This window comes from Phalacrocorax aristotelis, chromosome 5, assembly GCF_949628215.1.
Source record: "Phalacrocorax aristotelis chromosome 5, bGulAri2.1, whole genome shotgun sequence".
NCBI classification, from domain to species: Eukaryota; Metazoa; Chordata; class Aves; order Suliformes; family Phalacrocoracidae; genus Phalacrocorax; species Phalacrocorax aristotelis.
In genome coordinates, this window is record NC_134280.1 from 62,431,933 (window position 1) to 62,458,778 (window position 26,846).

Genomic DNA, 26,846 nt, shown 5'->3' on the forward strand with positions numbered 1-26,846 from the left:
TTCTTCCCAAGATTTACATCTTTAAAATATATGAACTGTTCATAAGTGATTCCCAGGCGTTTAGTATTTCAGATGCTTTTCTCAATCTTGTAATTTAAGAACTTTGGAATCAACCTTTCTGCTGAAATATGGAGCTTCTAGATTCTGTCCAACGATGACAGTCCTTGTTTAGCTCCTTGCCTTGAGTTCTCCCCAGCCCTTCATCCTGGCTTCAGTAAGACTTTTGCACATTATAAGAAGGAAGAAAACATTACCAGTAAGTTCTGCAATAAGTTAGAGGACTCTGCAGTTATATAAAACTTATGGGCCATGCACTTTATACTTGACAGTAGACCAGTTCAGTACCTTGTTTTCTGGGTTCATGTTCAGTGTAAGTTTAGAATACTGAAATGAAGCTGTTGCCGTGCGTTTCAGGTAGAGTTAGTTAGCAGCCTCTATGCTTAAGTTATCTAGTGGTTTATCTGAGACCATTCTGGTTTTAGCTGTTTACATTCTTGCCAATATTGGACTGATCACCTCCAGAATCTCCTCACTTCAGATTAGAAGTTTGAAATTTGGCAAGGAATGCTGTCAGGTGGCCAAAGCTGTGTCCTTTTCAGTCACTGTGAAAATCATTCTCTCTGAGTTGCAAGCTTATGAACAGTCCTGTTCATGTGTGATCAGCAGCAGGGGCCTGGCATCTAAACTGTCGAATGATTTTATCTGCCCAGAGCCTGCCTCAGCCTATAGCTTTAAGGCCTTAGCAGATGTTTTTTCCTGGATGTTTTTTCCCTCCCTGGGTATTTTATTATCAGATATTGGAACTGAGAGCAAGAATTTTCTTCATCACAGTGGGTTTTAGTCTTGAGTGCTTTCAGCAGGTGTAAGTGTTGGGGAACTGCAGAAGCACGACCTGAGCATCAAGCAGAGGTGGACAGTAAAAGGTACGGAACAGAGTGCCTGGCCAGCCTTTGCTGAGTGACGGAGAGAGACATGTAAGGTGAACAGAGGTGTCTTCTGGTGGAGCACAACAACATGATAGACTGGCAGGGGAAGGGGAGAGAGGTGTAAATGGGGAAGCAGATAGAAAAGGTTGCAGCCAGACTACTCCAGAACATGGAGTAGGTCCTAAAAGTCGATTTCTAGACATTTGTACTTGCTGGCAAACCACAAGGAGGTCTGATGGCCCAAAATGAGCTTCTCTCTGCAAGGAGTTGTCTCTGGAAGAAGACAAGAACCCCTACTGCTACTATATAGCCTGAGCGACTTGAATCTGTAGATTTTCACTTAGGTTCTGAATGACAAAGATTGAGCTCAAGTTGTGCTTATAACTCATCTGAGGGAATAACAGCCCACAGCTGGTGCCTTGTGAGTGTTGATTATGTGTTGCCTGTTTGTCCAGGGACTTCTCTGTCACTTTCTGAACTTTGGGTAGACAAGGCTGGCTTGTTGTCTGCAAGAGTTGTCACACAAACTGTCAGCTTTGAGGATCTGGAAGGAAAACTTCATGGTTAAGGCAGTGAACATCACTGTGGGACTGCATTTTATCTCTGCAGACTGCTGATGGTTCGCTCCTCATTTTGTGGTATTTTGTTTGGAGCAGCTGAGATCAGATTTATACTGTTGCAGGAAAGTCAGTGCATCCTTTGCTTATTACCCCAAGAACCGAGGTCCCAGACATCTCAAAATGGATGCAGCACATTACTGGACACCTTTCTTTTCAGTTTCTGTCCTTCATATTTTTGTGTTGCTTTCTTATTTGTCCGGTGTGGAAAATACTGCTTCCCTTCACAGTGTTGTTGTAGAGGTAGACCTCATGACTATAAAAACCTCCTTGATATTTTGATGAGTTCTGTATAAAAGTGACAAGGAAATTATTTATATCAAGCAGGAAATGATATGGCGTGGTAGGCAAGAAGTGTAGTCACACACCCAACAGCGAGGCTTAACAGAAATATTGCATAGTTGTCCCTTCAGCTGCTTGAGTAAATAGTTTTGATCCATATTTCCAACAGTCATCTGAAATCGAGTGTATATCCAGACAAAAGTTGTTGGTTTTTTTTTTCTTCTTTTTCCCTTTTGGTTTTGCTCGGGTGTTAAACAGTCAGCGTGTTCCATGGACATTCGTATATACTGCTGTTTGCTTGGGCTTACTGGAAGGAAAGTGAGGTATGATCTCTGTAGTACACTGTAAAACTGCCTTTAAAACAAGACAGTGAAAACTTACTTTGTCTAGGAGTGAATAGCAAAGGTTCTTCTGTTCAGCTATGATGATATTATTAGTAAAATTTGGAGGTGCAGAACTTCCTTCCTGGGTTCAGTTCTGCAGCGAACATGAGCTGGAAATGGACTGTGACCTATTGTCTCTAATACAGAATTTCCCCTTTCCCACTGATAGCGAGGGTCTCATTTTGAAGGGAAGTGTTGGGTGAAATCCTGATTCCACTCAGGTCAATGGTAAAAAACCCTGAACCAAACAAAGACTATTGAAGTCAGAGAGACTAGGGTCCCATGAAAATCCAGTGCCTTCCTTTCGTCAACCAGCTGGTTTTCTCGTTGAAGATGGCAGAAGGGCTGTAATCTGCGAAATCACATTTTTTTAGTATTCCTTTGCTTTGGAAAGTGCAGATAAAAGTGCAGCTTTATACTCCACCCTCCGTAATAGTATTAGACAAAAAACAGCCAGAAACCTGATCTTCTATATAACTAATCAGACTCTTTTTGCTGTCTCCATACATATTTTTCCCAGGGTGCTAGGATGGTAAATATTTTAGCAGAGGGAATTAACTCTACTTCTCTTCCTTTATGTTCTGTTATCAACGCAACAAGCCCACACCCTCACTTTGCCTCATTTTTGGCTCTGTTTCTAAACCCTAAAATTCCTGTTCCTGCATTGAAACACAATTAAATTGAAGCTTAATGTGGTGCCTGTTTTATGTAATCTTGCTTTCTGGCTTTTTTTATTCTTCCAAGTCTGAATCTCATGAATCAATGTGTATTCATGTTTCATCTGAAATTTTCTAACTCTCCTCAGTATGCCCTAAAGCTTCCCTTTTTTGGTTTATGAAATAATAGTAAAAAACTTAACTCTTCAGATTAAGTTGTAACTGCTTTATACATTAGACAATTTCAGTTTAACAAAGTAAAAATGGTGTGAGAGAGAAATTGCAGCTTTATTATTTTTTAAAATATTCAGATTAGAATGTCATCTTTTATGAGGTTTTTTTATAACCACGTAGATTGATACAACTTTCTAAAGCTGCTCTGTTTTTCATCACACATTCTCATCTGTAAAACCTTCATTTTTATTAATCTTTGTACAATCTGTACAACTTTGAGATTAATCATTTTAAAAGAGCTACTCTCCGAGTGTTAAGGATTTGCTGGGCTAATGGTAAATGCAAGCGCTTCTAAATACAGCCCAGCGCTTGCTTAGCGTTTTATGTTGCAGAAGTATCAGTTTTTGTTTCCCCGTTATCTAGAGTTACATTTTATGGCTATGTTGCCAGGTCTCTTTCTGGCTGCCTAGAACCGGAGAACAAAATATACTGGGTCCTTTTTTCACCAACTAACTCGAATTCTAAAAATTTATAGTCCAGTTCTGCCTTTGTGCTGTTCCCAGTGAAGTTAAAGGGAGTTGTATGTTTACAAGTAAAGGCAGAACTAGACTCTGAGGCCAAATCCTTCAGTCCTTGCTCAAACACAAATTTCTGTTGGATCCTGGCAGGCCAGTTTGGCTGCATCTGCCCTGGCTCAGTTTTGATCCCTTTTAGGACTTGTGGAGGGATCGGTCTAGTGTCTCTCCTAACTATAACTCTGGTCCTTACTGGAGATTTTTTTCTTCTTCTTCTTTGGTTAATTCAACTGTTCTCCCGATTATCCCCCTGCCCTTAGCTGAATTTCTTCTGGGGGCTGCTCAGCTCTTGGAGCAGGGGAAGGCACAGCATAGGTGCTTTGGCTGTGCTTTCAGCCGTGCTCTGAGTGCACTTGCAGCAGGGCAGCGAGCGGCTCTGTTGGCAGTTCTCCAGGCTGCTGTGGTGTTGCCTGAGCAGCCCGTCCTGCTGGGAGCGAACACGTGGGTCCTGGTCCCAGAAGCCCGTCTCTCCTGCAGCGTCAGTGTTTCCCTACTCTTGACTATCACTGTTCACCTGAACAGTGCAGCATAATCTCTGATGTGTCTTCTTTTTAATTTATAATGCATATATTGCTTGTGGATGTGGGGTGTACAATGCACGCGTTGCAGTGCTTTGGTGATCTAGGCTGTTATCTAGTCCTGACAATCTAGTGGGACAATTTTTCATTATTATTCTTATAGGTTAAGTGGCCTAAGAGTATGAGGCACTGTTTCTTTGCCTAGTTAAACATAGGGTGCCTGACTAGAAAAGATGCAGGTTAGAGAGTCTCCTATTCTCTTAGTATTTCCATTTACTTAGTGTACTGCACCTATAACTTCATCAGTGACTGGTATTGCTCATGTATGTGGGATTGCATCTGATCATTATCTCTTGTATGCAATAAAGCAGGTGTTTGAGTTTCAGTAATATATTTAGATTTCTATCGGTTCTTCTATCGGTGCTTTTTTTTTAGTACATAAATTGCAGCAATATGAAACGAGCTGGCTGTGCAAACTGCGGGGTGCATTTTGTGGCATACACCATGGATGCATTGAGTAAAGGGGCTGGAACCAGGAAAAAAGTTGTATTTCACAGTGAGGATATTATCGATGCAGAGTGAAGGTTGAAGTTCAAGAGAGCAGCGGTGTAGGGATGGTTTGCGAAAACTCCTTCAGTGTTCCAGTTTCTCCACTGACTGGAAAGAACATTCACCAGTTAATTTTCATATCCCTGAAGGTCAGATTATTCCATAGCACTTCATAGTGAATAAATAGTATTTTAACCAAGAAATCTCACGTGATCCATTTTGCTGTCATCATCCATATGACCGTGCTGAGTACCAGCCAATGTTGATGGAAATGTGCCCAGTGTAAAATGGGAAATAGGGTTCCTGATTATTAAAGCATCTCTCCTAGGGAGCTGGTTAAGTAGATGGCTATTCATTACTTAGTATATTATGGGTCAAGAGGATCAGAAAACAGGTTTTAATCTTCAAGGCTTTGCATTTGAATGTACAGTTTTAGTGAAGTATAACTAGAAATAATGGGAGGAAATATAGAAAAGGCTGAACGTTGAGGACAGCTTCCCAACTGTGCAATAAAAATTGAGATGGAGATCATTTGGAGGATACCTCCCATTCACAGAGCCATTCCTTAGGGCACAGACAGGGTCTTTGTTCTGCTGCTTATTCCTGGGAGGAATTATTTCAGAACTGACTAGTCTTTGCAAAAACGGTTATCACTGAAAGATGAAAACCATGTGATTTTGGAGGGAAAGTTAGGCTGTGTTTTATGGTATAAGCTTTTACTGCGTATTCCTGTTCCTCCTTCTAAAGTTTCTGTCCTGGGAATTCTTATCTAACTTTGTGTCTCTTGTTTATTGTAATGTGTAAGGTCGCTAGCACAGGCGTGAATGAGAGGTTACACAGTTACTCAGGCTGACTAATGCTGCAGTTCGTATTTACCCTTGATTTGCTGCTACGTTACAAAGCAGGAATAGGTTCTACTGCAGAACTTCCTCCTTATAAATTATAGTTCTTATTTCATTTCTGTTTTAAAATGCACTGTTTAGTTTGTGATTAATGTGGGTATCACCATGGGTTGGGTGCGTTTTACCTTTTTTTTTTTAATATCTATGGACTTGCTGCTTTTCAATAGAGAGGATAATTTGATGCTGGTGGGGAACCTGAATTGAGCAAATGGTCATTTGTTACTTGTATTAGGGAACAAAAGGCCACATCTGGGCCCTGAGTGGAGAGGAGACCCTATTTTGTAGCCTTTGGTTTGAATAGCCAGGTGGAGCCAGGATTTGAATCTAGTACTTCAAGCAGAAAAGGACTTGATCTAAAGAAACACATCTGCCAGGTGTCAGCCCGCAAGTCGCTATGGGGACGAATAATGAGGAATGCGATCCACACTCTGCAGTAAGAGCTGCTCACAAATACTGCTCCCCTCCTGTTTAGCGAGGTTCACAAACCATTTAGACATCTCCCGCATTCCAGTTCCACTGGCTGTTCTGCAAATCACTTAAGAGGTTTAAAACTTCCTTGTAATTCTACTCTGCACATGAACTTTGAGAGAAGAGAAAAGAAGGACCAGTGAAATGAGAGTCTGGGCCTCAGGGACCCCTTCGAATTGCTATTGCAAGCATTTGGCAAAGACTGGGATAACATCCTATGTATCCATCTTTGTCCCTAGCTGTGTGCCCTTGGGCTTTGTTCTGGGCTTTCTAATTTCTAGTGCAGTGTAAAATATGAACACTTACTGTTGCCAATGTGTATTAATACATGTGGCAATGTACACGCTGATGTAACGTACTCATTTAAAAATAAAAAAGAAAATATATTTGCATAATGTTGACATTAAGAAGGTTGCGAACAGGAAGCATAGCAATGTTCCTAACATTCTGGACAGGAGAACATAGGATTTTGAAGAATAATTAGGTAAAACATATATGATAACATGCCTAAAACACAGCAAAAGTTACAAATTTTTAAAATTATTGTGATGATGCTGCATGAGGAATCTTGAAAATTTATACCCAATAGGGATAGGCTGGTCTTGGTTTTTTTGTTTTATTTTTATAAAGGGTTAATTTGTAGTGCGTCCTACAAGCTGATATGTGGGATAAATAGTTTGGACGCTGTCTTGTAATCTCTGTTTATGAGTACATGACTGCTATTCTTATAAATGTCATCACTTTCTTGGTAGTATCTGGTAATATCTGAGTCATGAAGTGCTGACAAAAATCCGCTGCACTTAATGTGAAACTTGAGGCATTTTGCTCATTCCAAAAGATATTAGCAATAGCCAGCCCCACATTTAACTGATAAATAACGTGTACATGTGCACATGACACAGTTATGCTGCTATGTGGATTTTTTCCTCTTACATAAAATCTTTGTGGAAATACATCAGAGTTCAAATCATGACTCTTTTTTTTCTTACTGAACTGTCTTGATGGATACTAATAGGTGTATGTATGGAGTCAGTGCATTGTGCCAGCAGGAACAGATCCATATGAAGGCAGAGCAGGCTTCCTTTGGTGAATTTCATTTGAACTTGGATATCCTGGCTGTAAAAGCGAACTCTACATACGCTATCACCCATTTAAGAAATGAAAACTCTCACAAGGAGCTGAGTACTGAAAAATATTTCATTTCTCTATTATTCCCCTCTTTATTTACAGCCACACTGCAGGATATGAAAATGAGAACCACAGCGCTCCCATGTTATACAGCTGTGGGGCCCAATACAGAATACACACCCATGGAGTTTTTCGAGGCATACAAGTGAGTATCCTAGGGCATTCTTCATAGGAAAGTAGAACTGCTCCCTGTTTATAATGCTTATTTACCACTTGACTGGTATTTATAAACCCATCCTGATTTGTGACTTCCCTGTGTTATCAAGAAATGCTTTACTTAAGTGTCTGGACTTCACTGAAGCCACTGAAGTATGATGTAAGCTTTCTTTCTGACACAGTAATTTAAAAATGTTTCTTCTTCTGAAATATATCTGTGAGGCAATATTCCTTACCAGCTTCGTAGGATGGTCCAAAATATACGATCCGGTTTCCAAATTCTAGCTCCAGTCACTTTGGCTGTGTGAAGCTTCTGTGGTTACAATGGACTACGTCCAATAACTATATATAAGAAAATGTCAGGTGACATTTTGCTTTTACAGATTTCTGAAACTTACTAATTCAAACATATATCCTTAAAACAAAATATAATAAGTGATTGTTTCCTAATGACTAAGTAATTAGTGAATATTTGAGAGAAACTTACCATTCATGGGAGTTAATTTCCTCCCTTTCTGAAGCAGTCATGTAATCAATAAATACCACTGTAAAAGATTAACCTTTTTAAAACTGATGGCAGAGTCATTACATAATATTTGTCTCTTCTGTGTTGCTCTGTGTTGTCAACATACATGAATGTTTTTAGATAGCATCTTTTCTCCTTTTCCTTTCTGTATAGTTTGACAAGTCATTATTCAGTAGTAAACTCTCAGAAATAGGCTTGTGAGCCAGCTTTTTCTTGAGTCAATAAAAGCAAGCAGTTGACATTGTTTAAGGAAGTTAATTATGCCAGAAGGAGAAGATTATCTTTGGTGGAATATTGTGACAGTGGCCAAAATGCATTAAGGCTGAACTATTCACCAGCTCCATCTAGACAGTCTTTCATGTTTTGTTTTTTACCAATTTGTATTAACCCAATACATTCATTTCCCTGTCTTTTAGCTTCATATAAGTATTTAAAATAGAGACGAGAATGGTACTCTGGCTTATGCTCTTATCTCTTACACTGGTATAAGCCTAAAACTATTTCATATGCCAGTGAATGTTCTTCTAGGATTACACTTGAGGTCAGAAAGTGGCCCATTTAATCTTGTGTATAAATCTTAGTGAGAGAATTTAATAAGTAGAGTTCACTGTATTTCACCTTCAAACAATTTTAATACTCTGCAAAGAACAGATTAAGGTATACTAAGGTTGTACTTCATTAATGTAGCATAAAATAAAATTGCTGGTTTGCAGTATAATTTATTTATTGTGCAGCATAATATCTCTTTGTCGCGGAGAAATGCCTCTGTCTTTGAATATGATAAGTAAAAGCTTGAGAGCATACATGTTGCATTAGCAAGTCTCTGTCATTGTAGGATGTCCGGCGGGTGCCAGGAGTAGCTCCAACTATTGTCCGATCAGCAAGTGAGACAAATGAAAAACGTCCCTTCATGTGCGCGTACCCTGGCTGTAACAAGCGATACTTCAAGTTGTCCCACTTACAGATGCACAGCAGAAAGCACACTGGTAAGTGTCAGCATGGATTGGTATAAATCACATTACAGAACTGGAGAGCAAAGTGGGTAGGGTGATTTTGAAATAGCAGAAGGTGCAAGAAATGATCTGCCAGGACAGGGGCCACAAGAATCTGTCAAATGAGTATGTATGTGCTCTGTCATCTGGGCAATCCCTCTTTTGGATGGAGAAGACCATCTGAATCTAGTGAAGAAAAACAAAGAGCAGCACTGACAGCAAGTAGATCACCCCCCCTCTCTTACTGTTACAGGGCATCATTCAGGGCTGTGAATTGTCTTCCTTTCCTTGCACCACCCCTCATCTGGGAGCATCAAAGCTTGCTCCAAATCTTAACTTTGGTTAACTGTTAAGAAGTTTTCTCTGCGAGAGAAACCTAGACATTTAGCATCCTCATGTCCTCCTGTGTAAGCCTTTTCTGGTTGGGGTGGAGGCAGGGGTTGGCAAATGAGCTTCCTTGCTATGGGATCTTTCCATGAAGAACTGAGCAAGTTATCCATTAATATGACAGAAGGTCAAAGGGATGAAACAGACAGGAAGAAGTCCATACTGCTGTGACCTAGCAGATTGTCTAACATTTCATAAAAAATAGTTACAAACTGTTCCTTTTGGAGACCGTGTCATAATATTAATTGAGTAAAATATTTATAGGTGAGAAATTAACATTACAAAGCATTTTTAATTTCTGAACAGGTAAGTCACAAAGATTACACATTCAAGATAATTTAGATTGTAATTGGAATTTAGTCTTTAGAGATGAAGGTCTACAGAAATGCTATTCTAGTTTCTGTAAATAAATTGGAAACAAAATTTGGAGATATTTTGGAGTCCATTAGCTGCAGTATTTTTCTCGAGTAAGCCTAAACATTTCTGAAATTTTCTTATAATCACTATTTCTTTAATTCCTAAATTGATTTACTCTGTATTTTAACAGTCATAATTTGTTTGCTCTGGTCCTGTGTTTTATTCCATTTAGTTGCTTGGCTTTCGCTATATTATTTCTGGATGCATCACAAGGACTTCAGATTACGTGGTTTTTTTTCCTTACCTGGAGAAGATTTTCAGAATTATACCACATATAATCTAGGCATGTGGAGGCACAGAAGCCCCAAAAGACATAGAGGATAGGACCATGGCCCTCTAACATCCCTAGGGAGACTTCTCCCATTGTCTTTGAGGTCATAGATGCCCCTCCTTTAGCTTACGCTATAGTGGAACAGCGTAGAGGAAAACCATTTTTTTCCCTTCAAACACCTCTTCTGTACAGGTGGGCCCAGATCTTTCTGCCACTATATTTTGATGTGTTGACAACAAAACTTATTTATTTCTCAAACCTTTGCAAGTTACTTTCAGTAAGAATCCAGCTTGATTCCCAAAGCTTGTATTTGCTGATACAGACATTGCCAATGATAAGACCATGTAAGCTTTTGAGGTTGGTTGAAGCTAAAGAGAGGAAGCAAGGGGTAGTGCACTGCTGGTGTGAGAACTGCTTGGGTAATTTGCCTGGCTGATGCATTCAGATTTAGGATCAGAAGGGAGTTCTTCCCTTTATCAGGCTGGCAGGGTTTTGTCCTCAGCCTGGTGTATGGGTACTAGCCATTTCCTATGATTATTGCCTGGAAATTTTACTTACCAAATTCCTGGCTGCTGTAGAAGCTTAGAATATGGTGCTCTTAATTCCCTGTCTCTTCCCGTGGTCTGTGAGTCCTAGTTTTTGGGAGTGCTTGGTGAACTATACTGTATGGGAATGGGTAGTCTACAATACATTTGGAGTGGGTAGTCTATGAACACTTCTGAGGTACCATATTTTCCTAGCTGCTTGGGGCGGGGGAGGGCCTGGACATGGTGGCCGTAATGGTCATTTTCAGTCCCATGCTTTTCAGGAGTCCTGGGCAGCTGATCTGACTGTTGTGATGCAAAGCCATTTCCAGACTCCTTTGTAACTTCATGTCTTTGTCTGTCTAACCCTGATTTGTGCCCCTTGAGTGTGGAAAAGCTGACTGTCAAAAGTAAAATTTGGAAACCAGTTTTCTCCAAGGTCAGATCAATCGTCACTGAAGAATGCACGTGTCTTCTTGGTAACAGTTATGGTAGCTACAGTTCACACTTCTCTGCACCTTCTTTCTTTTCTCCACCTGCTTGTTTTTATATGTTAAGGGATATCTTAAGGGGCCAATATGATTTGAGTGAGGGTGTTGGTTTATGTTTCTGTCCCTTAGGCTCTCTGATCATCCTCCTGTTTGTGACCCAATGAACTCCAAAACCCCAGAATTCTAGAAGAGTTCTTTACTAGGTAAAGAAATTTGGCTTGGTGGACTTAGCACATTAGACAGAAAGTATTTGGCAACATAACACCTAACTCTTACTAAACAAAGGGATGTGTCTCTTCTTCTGCTTCAACGTTTTGATGGGGGGAATCCTGACGAGCCAGTGTAAAGTCGGGAGAGCTGTCAGATGTCAGCTCAAGCGGAGGACAATTTGGCTGTGTTTGGTATACCTCTCTACCGCCAACGTAAAATTTTACTAGTCCTCCTGTAAGGTGGTTCTGGATTCACTCATGGGTTTGAAGCTCTTCCATCTTTCTTAGTGCAGTGGTAGGTCAGTTTTTTAAATTATGAACACATGATTTGAAATCAAGCTGTTACATATATCTAATATTAAACCAGCTGATAGTATCTTTGCAGAATAATGTTGGCTCTTGATTATCTTTTTTCTTTCTATAGTAGATACTTACAGAGACTGGCTCATTCATCAGATCTTCCATTCTTCACTGGTTGCAGCATTGCAAAATCAAGCAGGGCCCTGAAACACAAAGTGTGAATCTGTAATCACTTTTGGCCAATGTTTCAACATAGCTTTAGTTGAAAATATGTTGGTATTTTGTGCCCTCTAAGACGGCTTATCCATTGTTAACAATGCCTTTATTGAAACATGTACAGCCAAAACCGTTTTTTTCTTATCTTGGCGTATTTTGCTGCAGTAGATAAGCCTCTGAAAGGAAATGCAAAAATACGTATGACTTTTCAACAGTACAGCAAATAATGTGAGTTGTCATCCTGTGGCAGACTTGAGAGATGACTTTGCAGAAACAAATTGATGTCTAGACCTCCATAAATTTCATTTATGGTGGAAACATCAGCATTCTTGCCAGAGACCCTTTGGGTTCAGTGCCACACAGTGGAAAAACTGGATTTGTCTTAATGGAAGGCTAAGCATCTTTGCAGAGGAAATATCCTCTGCCTGTTTGCCAGGGATATTCTTCAGCTTAAATGTGCTCCTTAATTGCAGTTATGAGCTTCTACAAAGAAGTATGAGACTCTGTAAATCAGGAAGGCTGTCCTTTATGTGGTGGGGGACTTGGGTCCCGCTGTTGAATTTCTGAGGTTCTGGGGCGTGTAAGTAATGCAGTCTAATAATGATTTTTATGCCAATCATCTAACAATGATTTCTTTGCGTTGACAAAAGCCAGTATCCTTTTGCTATGGCATGTGCCACTGTGCTGCTAAGTGCTTTAGAGTCATTAGTACCGTTCATCATTACAACACCTTCAAAAGACAGACCTATGTCCTCTATATACAGAGATGATAAATTGATAAATGGTTATAATTGTGCCTGAAGTGGGAACTGCACAGGCTTTCTCTTAGGAGTGTAGTGTGATAACTTCTAGGATAGCACTCTTTCATTAATGTTGTTTTGTAACACTGACCTTCATACTTAACCCATGGAATACCATTCTGCAGAATACTGTGGAAGGTGAAAGCTTACGTGCGTTCAAGAAACAACTGGACAGATTAATGGAAAGAGACTCCATTAACGACTGTTAAATAGAAAGCCGCCTTTGGATTAGAAAGTTGATACCTCATGAACTGCTGGGTATTAGGAGAGTGTCCAAGGAAAGCACTGTTGCATCCTTGCTATCTTCTGCTCTCCTGCAGGCATCTTCGGTGGGCCATGGTGGGAGACTGCTGGGCTGGATGGACCTTTGGCCTCAGCCAGCACGGATTGGTTTTAGGCTTTCGTTTCTACGGCATAAAATAAGAACACTTACGTATTTAAAATACAAGATTAGTTTCAAAACAGTAATGACATCTCACACCTGAACTACGGTGTGAGGATGACAGAAAACATTACCTATAAAGGCTCCCCACTAAATAAAGAAACATACGTTTTACCCAAGTTTGCTAAAGCAAATTATGTTGAATAGGAAAATGTTACATTAGCGAGGCAAAGTTGTGATTGTGGGGTTGTGCTCGTTTGATTAAGTGGGTAAACAAGAAAAGGGGTTTAAATTGGTGAAGGGACTATAGACAAGCCTTTAGATTCTCATTGAGACTTGCAGTGTCTTGGTTTCAAAATCAGCCTCCTCTCCTCACGTTTTCTTGTTAGTGGTGGGCTTTTGCCCCTGCAGCACTCCTTAACTAAATGCAATGGTTATGAATATTTTGTGCAACGCCTACAGCAGTAGGAATTTCTGTTTTCCCATGCATCTGGGCAAGTGAATTTTCTCCAGAGAAAACATGCACGCTTCCTCTAGTTTAAGTTAACTATTTTTGAGCAAAAAGGTTTATTTTATTAGAAGCATTGATTGCAATATGTGCAAAGGCTGATTCATACTTGTCGAGCTTTATTTTTTCTAAATATTTTCCTAAAGAACTGCTATTCCCTCTGTCCTCTTTCACCTTCACTATTTTATTATGCACTAAGTTTAGCGTTTCTTTTGTGTGCCCTCTTTCAGTAATGAAATTTAAATAATCATGGAAGCCTCCGAGTCGCAGGTGGAAGGACTGGTGAAGCTTCATCTTTGTCTCCTGTTTTGTTTTGAAATTGTATGTGGTCACATAGGAAGGTGACAGCATTATGGGATATTTTTTCATACATTAAGAGACTTTAGCCTTTACTGGAGGGGCTTCAATAGGCTTCTGGGAAAAACAGACACTGCTCTAACCTCTCTCGGTATAGTGGTCTAATGAGGCACTAACAACTTTTTCTAATCTGGGACATTTCTGTTGTCCTGCTTTGAGGAAATTTATGGGAGTTAGCAGGTATGTGACGGTTGGCTGTAGCAGGCATTTTGCTTGGCACTAGCTGACATGGAAAATGTAGAGAGAGAGGGAATTCAGGATTTCTGTCCAAATATTGTGCTTCTTTTTGCTTGTTTGCTTTTTGTTTGTTTGCTTTTTGTTTTCTATGCAGTGTCATCATACCTCTGTGTAAGCATCTTGGATTGATTCCTTTAATATATGCATTGGTTAAATTTGTCCTTAATTTAATGAAGACTGTATTTCAAAGTACTTAGAGAAATATTTTTATGCCATCATGCCTGCTATACTGTTTTATTCAAATACCTCCTTAACCATCTTCTGCGTTTCTATTGCAATTAGCAGACAATCATCCTGTCAATGCATTCTGCTCTGCTGACATTCCCCCTCTTAAATCTGCCAAAGGGCTGAATTCCTTGGAAGTAAGTGGTTTCTGAAAAGCAGGCACCCCCCAGGGAGTGCTTGCGGTCAAAGTGTATGGAACTATTTCAAACACCTGTGGCAACTTTAATCCCTTATGCTAATAAATTAAGCACAGCAGACATGGAAATTGTCCACACCTAGGTTTGAGAATCAGTAAACTCCTTTGGGTTACTGTCACAGGAAGTTAGTTTGTTCTTGCAGATTTAGTTGCTTTTGTGAAATTTTGATCTTAGCCACACCAGTATGAATTTGGAATGCTCTTCTTAATGTGCTATTTATATGGTGTTAGCTAGATCAGAATGCTTCTGCTTTAAACTGAAATAGTTTGCACTGGTATCTCAGAATACCAGTGCAACCAGAATATGTTTCCTCAACCTAATAAAATCAGAAATGCAGGCACTTGCAGTGAAGATTTATGAAAGTGATATGTGTTTAAAAATATATCCAGAGAAATTAAGCCCACTGTCTGCTTCAGCTGATGTTTTTCTTTAGGTCCTTCCTACTGGACCTTTGTTTTACATCTCAGCTTTCCGCTGTAGACAAAGCAGGTCCCAGGCAGTCTTGTGTGTCCCTTCCAGATAAAGCCCAGGATTCTCCCAGCCTTGCAGTGAGAGATGTTTCGTTACTTCTTGTTCAGAGGCCTCTGAGCAGGGCTGTAGCACTGTAAACAGACTTTATGTAGATATAAATGTAGTTATATCTGAGGCTCTTGCAGGATTGCAGTGTTATGCAAAGGGGCCTTAAATTAGATGCGAACCAGATCTGGAAGATCATGCAGCTCCTCCTGTAACAGCATAAGGATTAGGGTTTTTTGTGCTTCCCGAATCTCACTAACTCTGTGGTATGCTACATGCCAGCAGTGTTTCCTTCTTTCCTCAAGCTCCTCGAATGCTGCATTTCTTTTTGCATGTTTATGTGGTTGGTGAAGTCCTTTGCATTGAAAGCCATGTTCATCTGAGAAGCCAGCTTGTAGGGCTTTAATTTTTTCTTAAAAAGTCAGAATCTCACTTTTTGTCCCAGAAAAAACCCATCCTGAGGACCTCTGCTGAACTGTATGAGAGGTGGAGGAAGAGTTTATATTTACACGAAACTTTGCAATAATTCATAGGCTTGCCTGCGAGAGATGTTCAGCTACATGACAAATTCTATTTAATGGCACTTTATGGCAGAAATATCATTTGGGTTTTGGGGAAGAATTTAATTTTCTGTGGTTGAATTTTGCTCTTCATTTTCTTTTAGTCCATCTAGTATGGTTAAAATTACCACCACCATGGATGTCATTGGTTTAGTTTTTGCTTCAAATCCAATTTACAGCAAACTGCAAGTTGTTGCCTTGTACAAATTTTGTATTACTGAAACAGGTGGAAAGGGCTTAATATGGTTGAGGTTGTTTTTGAAAAATATAAAACAAGAGATTTCTGTTCTTTTCCAGCAGAAAACCATAAAAAAATTTCATGCAACCTGAATTTTTTTCTAGCTTTAACCTAATGGACTATTTTGTTTTTAGAATGAGCAGATTCAATATCGGTGTCAATGCAGCAGAATTATGCCAGCCTTTCCCCACTGATTCCAACACAGTTATATGGCTTTATAGCAAATGAGTCCTGGTGTACCACTAGACTGCTTTAGACAGGAGAGAAGTCTTTTAGTGTAATGTGTTTCATCTCCTGATTCTGGTTGACACTTTCCTTCATTTAGCCACATTTTCTGATAAATTGTTTGTCCTTTACAGGTGAAAAACCTTATCAGTGTGATTTTAAGGATTGTGAACGGAGATTTTCTCGTTCAGACCAACTCAAACGGCACCAAAGACGACACACAGGTTTGTTGACAACACATCTCTGCTCATTAGAGTTCATCTTTATGAGATTTGCAATCCAGAACTTATACTTCTAAACTGTTGTGCCTGTTCATACACGATACCCGCAGTGCCAAATTCTTTAAGTTAGCTTTAGGAGAGGACTGGATGTGAGTTTTTCTATTGGCACTTCAGCACTACTATGGTTGTATAGGTGACACTTTGATCCTGCCACCATCTTTTTGAAACAGCTTTCTTAATGAATCTGTTTGCTCTATACTGTATACCCAATATAGGGAATATAGTATTTTTAAAAACCAAACAGTTCTGCAAGAAAAAGCTGCCAATGAGTAACCTGATAAATGCTACTGTTGGTATTCTGATGTTTGTGTGGCAATGCTGATAGGTGAATGCTGCATGTGCATAACCTGAAAGGCTGGTGGAATTACTATACATTTATATGTGGAAAGCAGGTAAGTAGAGAAGGAAAAGCCATATCAGCTATTATGCTTAAGACCATAATTCAGCAAACCACTTAAGCTTAGATTGGAGCCTTTTTTGAATTCTGCCAACTAAAGAAAGATTCTAGGAGCAGCAAGGAGAGAAACGTCAAAGATCTGGCTGGTTGGATTGCACAAATAGCCTGGAAAGTGCATAGCAGTTCACAGAGAGCAGAGAGGGCAGCAGCTGTCATGAATGGGTCTGGGCCTTAGCTAGACTTTCTCTGTGAATAATTTACTGTGTGAAATGTTCCAAGACAGCCAAAACTACTTGTGAGTTCAGTCCAAATTCAGCGAGTTGGTTTTTGCACATACACCGTTTTCTGGAAACGTCAAGACAGCCCATTTCAGCATTTCAGGAGCTCTTGGAGGTCTAGATTAGATTAACAGGGGAGAGAGGTTCCCTTCTCAAAGTCACAGAAGAGGAGTTGGTGGTGACTCCAGCCTCCTAGCTGGGGGTGGAACCATGAGGGCACTCTGCACCGAACATGAGAAAGGAATTCAGAGTACTTCTCTGACTGTCACAGCAAGAAATTGCATTTGGGTCTCCTGTATCTCAGGGAGTGGCCTGACAGTTGTTTTACTCGCTGTTCTGTGGTAGATTCCTGCCTACTACATTTCTTGCTAAAGATGTTCTATCCCACTTAAACAGTGTTAATGAGAAATGTAGGAAGTGTCTCTGAAAGCTGGTGGTAAAAGTGTTGGGATGATATATTTTTAGCAACTGCTAAAATGGACATATATAAAAAATATATTTCTAGCAAATGCTAGAACATATCTGTGTTAAGCAGTCCCCAAGATTTATGTGTAGTGTGTGAAGTGAACAGTAGAAGTGTAAAGTAAGTTAAGCCCATTGGGGGCGTATAAAAATACACCTCTGCACCTCTATTGTTCTCATGTCATATTTGCTTATACATGATACCAATAGTGCCAAGCCACGGGGTCAGAATTAACAAGGTTTGCAGATCCTCCTTAGTCCAACAGTGTAAGTGGGTGTTTGTTTATGATGGTGCTGTTTGGATGCTTCAGACCCAGACATCGGAAGAGAAGGTTACAAAGGGCTGGTAGCCTAATTAACGACTTTCTGTAATGTGTAGGCATGAAGCTGGGAGGAGCAGTTACCGTAACTAGTACAAAAAAATCCAGGCTTTTGAAAATTCAGAAATAGCTGATTTCTTTCACTCTTCCAAAAGGTGTTGGGATATAAGAATAGATTTTTTCTTTGTCTCTTCAGGAGTGAAGCCCTTCCAGTGTAAAACCTGTCAGAGAAAGTTCTCCAGATCTGACCATCTGAAGACTCATACCAGGACTCATACAGGTAAAACAAGTGCGTAAACTTTTCTTCACATTTATATTTCATTATTTTTAAAGTTTAAATAAATGTTGTTGTAAATTACATTATTAGAAAGTCTCTTATCCAGGAGTTTAATACTCAAAACAGCAGAAAGAGTTTCAGAGTGTGCTGATTTTTCAGTGTGACCACGTGTCATAGTCACTTTTCACAAAGGGACTTAGGTGATTTTGGAAACTACGCTTTCTTCCTTCATGTTTAAAGAAATTTCACCTTGGCAAAATATATTTTGTCAGCTATCGTGAAATGAACATCATGGTCTCAGCCCGCAAATGTCAAGTTGATCTACTGCTTTTACTGAAAAATCCCTACAAGATAGAAGTTTTTATTCTAGCTTAGGCGAAGGTCTGTAATCTAAAGTATTCATGCCTACTCATGCTTCTCCTAAGTGTCAGTTGAGCCTAATGCAGGATAGCACGGCAAAGCTCTTGCTGTTGCTGCTTGTACTGTAATCTCTCCAGAAGATAAAAGGAGTGCCTTTTGCAAACTCACACTGACAGACACTAAAGTAAAAGTTTACTCAAATATTCAAGGACCTTTTTGTAGCGACCATAGTATTTCATATAAATACAGAGGAAAAACATAGGAGGCCATTTTAGTCTACTCTGCCCTCACATAAATGTAAGCACCATTAAGGAGCAACTGCAGCAACCTCTATGTTTTAGTTTTAAGTTTTAGAATTATTCCTATGAACTGGCATTTTCTATTATTTCCACTATGTATACAGTATTTTTACCAAATAATTGATTACTGAGCACTTTGACACATTATTAGATGTCACAGTGATTTCTATGCTGGTGTTAACCTTTTAAATCCAGTCTCTGTACAGATGGAAAAGGAGCCTGAAAATCATTTTCTCCCTGCTAAGGATTCTTTTTTCTCTTCTGGATCATAAAAACACATATTTGAGACTTTCAAAAATAAAAGAGAAATTTTAATAAAGGAAATGATTCACCTGAGAACAATGGCATTATCTGTGGCACTGGCCAAATAAATGCTTCAAGTAATGGCCATACCTGCACTTGCAATCTGCAAATGGTAAAGGGCATGGCTGTGTTCCTGGGTTCTCCTCAGAGTCTCATGCTGAGCTGCAGAGCCTGGGGTATGTGTGCATTTGCATGAAGAAAGATATTTTCTTGATCAGCAAGAGGTAACAGTCTGGTAGAGACACAATGGCAGCGGTTGACACGTGCTAGTAAGTCAGGATAAATTACATTCCCCATCACATTTCATTGCTAACTGATCTGCTAATTCATGACTTTCATGACTCCAGTAATTTTTTAACCCAGATTAGCTAAATCAATAAAGAACTTGCTCTCTTTTTTCTAGTGAAACTCATCTCCCCGCTCTAGTTCCTCCTTGCTCCATGTTATCCAAGTCCACACTGCACTCATTGCTAAAAGCAGCCTCACTTGAGCACTGATAACCTCATAGCGCAGGCCTTTGCGTGGGCTTACTGCCTGCCACTGGCTCAGGTTCTGAGCAGGCTCTGCAGCCCAGCTGCGTGCTGCTGTGATGATGCTCCTGCTGGCGGTTTTGGATGTGTCATGCTCCTTTGACTATAAAATATACATAGCCTGAGAGGAATGAGCAGAGTGGTGGGTGGGCATTTTTCACTTCCATCTTGCCCTGTAGCTTCATTCCTCTTTCTTGTACCCCCTAAATTTTGTAACAAAACACCTAGCTCAAGTTGACTTTCTCCATGTTAAATCTCGATGAAGCAAAGCACAGGTGACTTCCATTTAATTCCATCCTAATTTTAAGTCAAACTACTTTTTAAGCTACAAACTATTTGTTAAGCTACAAATTCAGGGCTTTTTGTCTCCACAAACAACTGTGACAGCAGTCTTTGCTGTAGAAAGCAAAAAAAAAAAAAAAAAAAGAATCAAAGGAAAACTCCATACATCCATATACACTTTTTAGCAACAGAAATGTGATTTCTGGTATCTGTACAGTGAAGCTGTACAACGTAATCTGTGCCCAGCATGGAACTAATAACGATTGCTGCCCCCTGTTGTGAGAGGGCAACCAGAAATGTTTGTGAAACAGCAAAACTGTGCTGCTTTTACTATGATAGTTCAGTGAAAAACTGGCCAGTAACAGATAACCTGCATCAGTTCACAGGATGGTTTTGCTAATGCTGCTGAGCTGAAAGAAGACCGCTTTATACAATCTGTGATTTTTATCAGTAGCTCTGACCGGATCAGTTTTGTCCCATACTGTTTTATGCACTCATGCGAGACAGTTGATGCTTTTGCCAACATGTATGTTAAGTGGATAAAGTAGATTTTAAAACACACCCCTCCCTTAAATATATTGCATGGGATTTTGCAAAGAGAAATACGCTTATGCCAATCCCAAATCCCCTTTTGCCTGATTTTGGATGTTTGTGAGACGAAGTGTGAGGCAAAGAAGAGGAGAAGATGTCTGGGTGAGCTCATACCACCCTAGTGTGTCTGGAGTTGGAGAGTACAAAGTGTGTAGACAGCACCGAAGAGCCCAGCCCCAGAGCTGAACCTACTTTAAAATATTGCCTCTATTTTGGGGGAAAAAAAAAGAAAATGCAATTCTAAAAGAAACATGAGTCACCGGGCACTGCTCTGAGCTAATGAAAGCACTCCATCAGCATTCCCGTGGCATCAGAAACACAGCCTGAAATTCCACTTAAACATTGTAGAAAATGGAGAGACCAGATTAAACTGTAAAAAGGTGATGGCATTTCTTGTTAAAATTGAATGTGCTTTGCTTGGGGTAATTTTTAGTGAATATTATGCTCAGGGGCATGTTAGAAAAACACAGAATGTTTTGAGCCTTTAACATCTCCCATAGATGTGAATCTGCTTTATTTAGAAAGCAGTGGGAAACTTTCAGTCTGGCTCAGCAGACTTCATGCCGAACTCTTGCTTCTACCATATTCACTTACACTCACCAGTTTCAAAGAACTTCAGCCAAAACTCATTGAACTAGCTGGAAAAGCTCTCCTTGACTTGAGGTCAAGCTCCAAATAGTCACTGACAATTTTCACAGTGACTGTCTTCACCACAGTCCAAGGTGTGACTGAAGCTTGTGCAAATGCCAGAGTGACTTTTAAACTAGTTCGTTCAAGAGCTGAGAGTAGCATAGACATGGCAGCACAGTGTTCAGTAAGGGCCCGTCTTTGGGAATGAACCACTGCAGAATGTCCTACGTCATCTGACAAGGCAGTTGTTAAAGATCAGCTGAGGGAGATGTAGGAAAGCACTGAGTGCTGGTGTGAGCGGGTATTGAGCGCACTCCCACACCCTCTCAGGGCAGCCCTGGATGCCTTTCCTTCTGACAGGGGCTCTGCCTAGCTCCTCACAACCCTGCAGAAAGAAAACAACTAGCAGTGTCTCAGGCAAGCTGTATACCCAGTTAATAACAGGGTGTTTTGTTAACAGGTGAAAAGCCTTTCAGTTGCCGGTGGCCCAGCTGTCAAAAAAAATTTGCCAGGTCTGATGAATTAGTTCGTCATCACAACATGCACCAGAGGAACATGACTAAACTGCAGTTGGCCCTTTAGGCAGTTCAAACAAGTGAATAAACCAGATGGGACATTATGAGCTACTGCAAACTTTATCAGCCATCTTCGATCACCTCTGTCAGAAAGCTGCAGCTGTCTTCGCATCCCATTTGACACAAGTTAACTAAACTGTAGGATTCTGCTCAGCCTTGTCTGCCATTTGGACTTACACAAGTTCCTATTAAATAAGTTCAAGAGGTTTTTATTTGTAATTTTGTTAAAGAGTACACAAGATCGTCACAGTTTCAAGATTACTATAAACTGTGCTTACCTTCCACACCTGTCTCCAGTTTGGTTTTATTTTCACTAAAACTTTTCTAGGTTCATATTGTTGTACCTTTTTAAGTCCTGCAGTGGATAGGGTGATTCCTCCCTGTTGAAAGTAAGCTTTACACTTACTGCATCTGTGCATATGCTGAGGTTTCCAAATGCTAGTGCAGCTGTCCTCACAAAATGAGTTGGAACAATCACCTGAGATACTTTTGGTAAACTTTGTACTTGTACTGCCAAAGGGCAAGCTTTTAAAGTTGAAAACATGCTTTTGAATTTCACAAATCAAACCTTTCTTTAAAAGGTGTATTTCTAGAACAGCTAAAGCTAGATGAACCAGAGCCGCTCTATACAGAAAATAAGAATCTTACCATTGAGTTAACTTGTTTTTTAAATAATCACGTAATTGATCCCCAAAACTGGCTTTGTTTGTCAAGTAACTCTCTCCCTTTCTCCCTCTTTTTTTAATGTATTGGTTTAAATTTATTCTATCATAAGATGCATAGATCTCCTTTACACAAAACTAATTCCAATCATTGTAGACATTTGGGATTTGTTTACAATGTAAAGCCACACTGGTTATGTGGCTAGCAAGCTGTATAAACTTAAAACTGAACTTTTAACGGGGCTGGTCCAGGATCTCCATTAACAGATTACTCTTAAGATAAGTAACTTAAAAAGACTCTTTGTCAAGTATATGTGAAAAAGACATTATTAGTGTAAGGAAATATATTGTTTCAGGGTTTTGGGAGGAGGGGTTTATTATTTACTTTTAATTGCTCGAAATTGTGTGTATATATATATATCTGATAATGTATTGCTCTTAGACATCTTAAATTAGAAAGTGTATAAATATTAGATGCATCACTGTTCTGATGTTGTTGCTGTTACAAACTATTGATAACACTAAGAATGTAACCTGCATTTTTCACTGAGCTTTCAATTAAAGCCCATTCAAAGAGAAACAAATGAGAGTCCAACAGATGTCTTGTTTCATGTCTGGTATTAAATTTCAAATGCCCTGTCCAATAGTATCCATTTTTTTTTTTTTTGTATATAAAGGTACCACCAGCACTGATGACCACTAGTTAACCTGTCCAGGTCTTGACCACAATTTATCCATCTCACTTGGGAATCATACTGGCAGCAGCAAACAGTGTCAAGTTTCATATTGTGCTATAAAACAGTTGCTTCAATCGTTCGTCTTCTTACCAAACTATTCCTTCTCTTTGGACCTGTAAGATTTGTGTAAGAACTTTATAGAACAGTAAAACCCAGTTTATAAATAGCAGTACTGGCCTTCTGTAGAACTGCGCTGAAACTATAAGCACAGATAACTTCTTAGATTAGGATGTTGTACACTGACTTCTAAGTAAAAGTTAACTTAGAGTTGGGGTGGCTTAAATCAGTTCAGCAGGTTGAAAAAGACAGTCTTTCTTACATGATGAAGTGTGAAAATGAAGATAAAAAAATATTACTGTTTCTTTGTCATACTGCCTACTTTTCCTTGCAAGTAAGTACAGCCTGCCTCAGCGCCCTTTGACCTTGCAAAATATTTGTATCTCTTTAGCAAAAATCTTTAATGTATCTTGCCAAGCTTTTTTCTCTAATGTACACAATGGAGTTCTATGATGGGTTGAGCTTTGTCTCTTAAAGTGCAGCTGCATCGTCAAGAAAACTCAACAGTTAATTCTTCAAGTCCTCTTTTTCGCATGGGTATTGCATCACTGTTAATTACTGTTGGGGTACTGTGACTCATTTGTATCAGTCAACTTTATCTTTTGCTGCCAAAAGACAGCATCTCTCTGGAGAAACTCATAACAAGTGTGGCAAACATCAAATATTTGGAGCTAATGGTGTACATAAAACTGCACAGAATTAAAAAATAAAGCAACTCCTCCTGCTTTCTTGAGAGAAAAGTTCAGTCACAATAACAACATCCTCTGATTTACCCAGCAGTCTTCTGCAACTGCAAAACAATCTGTTTTTCAGTCTGTACCCAAAATACAGAGCTGCCACGAGTGTTTATACTAAAAGCCCAAAAAAGAGAAATCAGCCTCCAGTTGTGCCTGCGTTAGTCAAACATAAATAAAACTATCTTTTGTGAAATACAACCAAAACTCCACTGCAGCACAGGCCAGACTTCCAGTGACCTGTAAATAACTACAGCCACGGTTTTGCTGCTTAGTGAATTGCATGCCAAATAATAATGGTAGATGGCTACAAAAAATGAAGCGTGCGTTGATGAGTGACAGAGCATGTCCTTTTGTTTTTGCTGTCGTCACTTTTTAAATGAAAATACTTCTCACTACTCTGTTGTTTGGTGATCATTATGTCCCCCAACCCGCCGAGTACAGTGAAGACAATGGTAAATGCTTACAAGATTTTTAAAAAAAAATTTATTCCTAGTTATTTTACAGTCTTTGTCATGAGAGGCATTTTATGTCTCTCCCTTTTATTTCCCTGTTTTCAAGATTCTATCAGCAAGGTAAGCCACCTTTATTGGAGTGCTTTACTACATGAATTTCTCAGAAGCAGCCCCCAGATGCTGCTTCTTGCAGCATGCAATTCCTCATTTTGCAGCAAGCAGAAACCGCGCAGCAGGCCGAGTTTCTGTGAGCTTGACCTCCATGTGAAAGATGAGGGGGCTGCACTCTATTATATCTCACAAGTGTCCTTAGCTCTCTGGAAAATTTTCAATCCCACAATTAATCGAGCAAATCTTTTATGCCTCTGCCCTCTGTTCTTAAACTGAAAATAGTGACCAATGTTATTTTGGCTGATGGTTAATGTCCTACTGTGACTGGCATACTATTCCTGTCCCGTAGCTTCCATAATCCCCCAGAATGGTGAATGTTAATTATATAGGTAACACTTCTACTTTTTCTTGTCACTTCATCATGTACAAGATGTGTTGGGTAGGAAAGGGAGCCTCTCTGATGGTGTGAGCTGAGATTCAAGGCTTTACTTGTGCCAATTTTTTTCAAGGTAAGTGAGTCCAGCGAAGTGTCCCTTCTACTTTAGGAAAACATGAGAGCCTAAACTGTACCCACATCATCATCCTTCTGGTTCATGTCATATTCTTTAAGGGTACGGACTATACTGACCAAACAGGAGGTACAAATCTTGCTGCAATTAGGCAACCAACCTGACGGAAGTCCATCCTTCACACAGGTGCTGATTCCTGTAAGGGAACTGGGGGCCTTGCAAAGAAGTAGCTTTTTGCTTCTCTTTCCATGGTGGGTTAGGCGAGTTGTTCATTTTAGAAGCCACTCCAACCAGGCCTATCTGTTTCAGGATCTCAGTAGGATTCATTTCACTGCTTCACCAACCAACCTTACAGCAACTGGGAACAGTTCCTGAAGATGCAGGTAGGAGCTTTAAATCAGTGTTTCTTCCTCCTTCCCTTTCCCCAGGCAGGCACTGAGAGAACCCTATCATGTGCAGTCATTTCCCATCAGCAGTGTGACCTGACAGCAAATCCAACATGGTAAGCAAGCTGATCCCAGCGCCTTGTCCAAAAGCCTGACAAGGCTCTGGAGTGGATTGAGGGGCTCTGGGGAGGTGCCTGCAGCCCCACACCTCAGAGGTACCTGGACCTAGCGTGAGGTGGGTATGCAAAGGCAACAAGCAGGCAGAGGTGAGCTGCAAGAGGGTGTGCAAAAGTTCTGCTTGGTCCTGCTCGAGCCCTTTTTGTACCTTCCCTCTGGGGCAAGTACGGGCAGGGAGACTCACTCAGCTTTTCAATTGGGGAACTCCTATTTGCTTGGGGAAAATTCTCCTCCCCCCTCCCTCCCCTCCAATTAACAAAAAAGTAATTAAAGGCAGTGTATGCAGTTCAAAGTGGCACTAATGGACAAGAAAGCCCAGCTCCGATATTTGGTAAGATCCAATAAAAGATTCATTAGGATTCTTTTAGTTATTGGAAGTCCTGATGACACAAAGGAGCCTAATGAAACAGAAGACCTGGTCACAAGAGCGATGAGTTAAAAAAAGCCCAAACCCACATCCCAACCCCACTGACACCATTCTAAAAATTAGACAATTAAGAGTAAAACCAGGAATGTAGCCAGAACTATTCCACCTCAAATAATAAACACAAGGATAAGTTGCCAAGTGAGGTCAAAGAAGCAAATGGTAAAGTGAGTTTAAGAGACAGCTAGACACTTTTATGGGGAGAGAGGGGATTGAAGGATACAGTGACAAAACTGGGGGTAGAGCTGAGATAAACCCAGAGGACAGGCACGGTGGGCCAATAGCCTCAGAGAGCGCTTTCAGCCCCAGTTGCTCCGTAGAGGAGCAGAGCGGCTCTTGGCATTCAGGGGAGACTTACCAGGGCTGTCAGCAGAGTCCTGTGAGGGGTGAAGGGAAACTGCCAGAACAGTTTGAAAGGAAGATGAGCCTGGCAGACAGAAATGGGTGTGCTCTCAGATGCACTGGTCATAAGCGCTGCCCTTGGTTTCACTAGTGAGGTGCTCTGGCAGACTTGCTAAAAAGCAGGTTTTTGAGAAGCTTCTACACAAGCAGCTTGTCCTCTTGCAAGTTACCAGTGCAAAGCACAGCAAGAGGCACCAGAAGAAAAACAGAAAGAAAAAGCTTTTTTTTTTTTCGTATTTCATGAAAGACCACGTGTAATGTAGGAAAGAACAGGGTTGGCTAGGGTATAATTCGAATGAGGCAAAGACAAAATATACTGAGGTTATGTTCTCTGCTTGTACGAAGCTTTGCATGCTTTCACGTTGTCAGCACAGCCTGTGTTGATTCCCATAAAAAAAGCTGGCAGAACTTCTGTGGCTTCAAATAGCAGCATGATGAAGCCTAGTTTTAAGTGCTTGGTTTGGCCATCTCTGCGCTGACGAGCCGATGTCATTCCACCAGCACAGTAAAATGGTGGTCATGAAGAAACCAAGACCAGCATGGCTGCTAGAAGTAAGCTAGAGCATCAAATAAATAAAGTGCAGTTTTCTATATAGATTGTGGTCCAAACACAAATGCCAGCTTCTGCAGCTAAA

General features: G+C 40.2%; 1 protein-coding gene across 6 annotated transcripts in view; it reads left to right on the forward strand.

Moving 5' to 3' along the window:
* Positions 1 to 24,125, forward strand: part of WT1 (WT1 transcription factor) — a 125,149-nt gene extending 101,024 nt beyond the window's left edge. Inside the window, exons 2-6 of one of the 6 annotated variants that reach the window (XM_075094912.1) lie at positions 7,285 to 7,383; positions 8,756 to 8,906; positions 16,107 to 16,196; positions 17,907 to 17,999; positions 21,443 to 22,827. In XM_075094912.1, coding sequence (XP_074951013.1) covers positions 7,321 to 7,383; positions 8,756 to 8,906; positions 16,107 to 16,196; positions 17,907 to 17,999; positions 21,443 to 21,564 — 519 coding nt within the window. In that variant the 5' untranslated portion in view covers positions 7,285 to 7,320 and the 3' untranslated portion in view covers positions 21,565 to 22,827. Of the gene's footprint in view, positions 1 to 7,280; positions 7,384 to 8,755; positions 8,907 to 16,106; positions 16,197 to 17,906; positions 18,000 to 21,442; positions 22,829 to 22,896 lie in introns of those variants that run through there. The other 5 variants (XM_075094910.1, XM_075094911.1, XM_075094907.1 and 2 more) reach the window with 5 other exon arrangements.
* Positions 24,126 to 26,846: the final 2,721 nt, after the last annotated feature.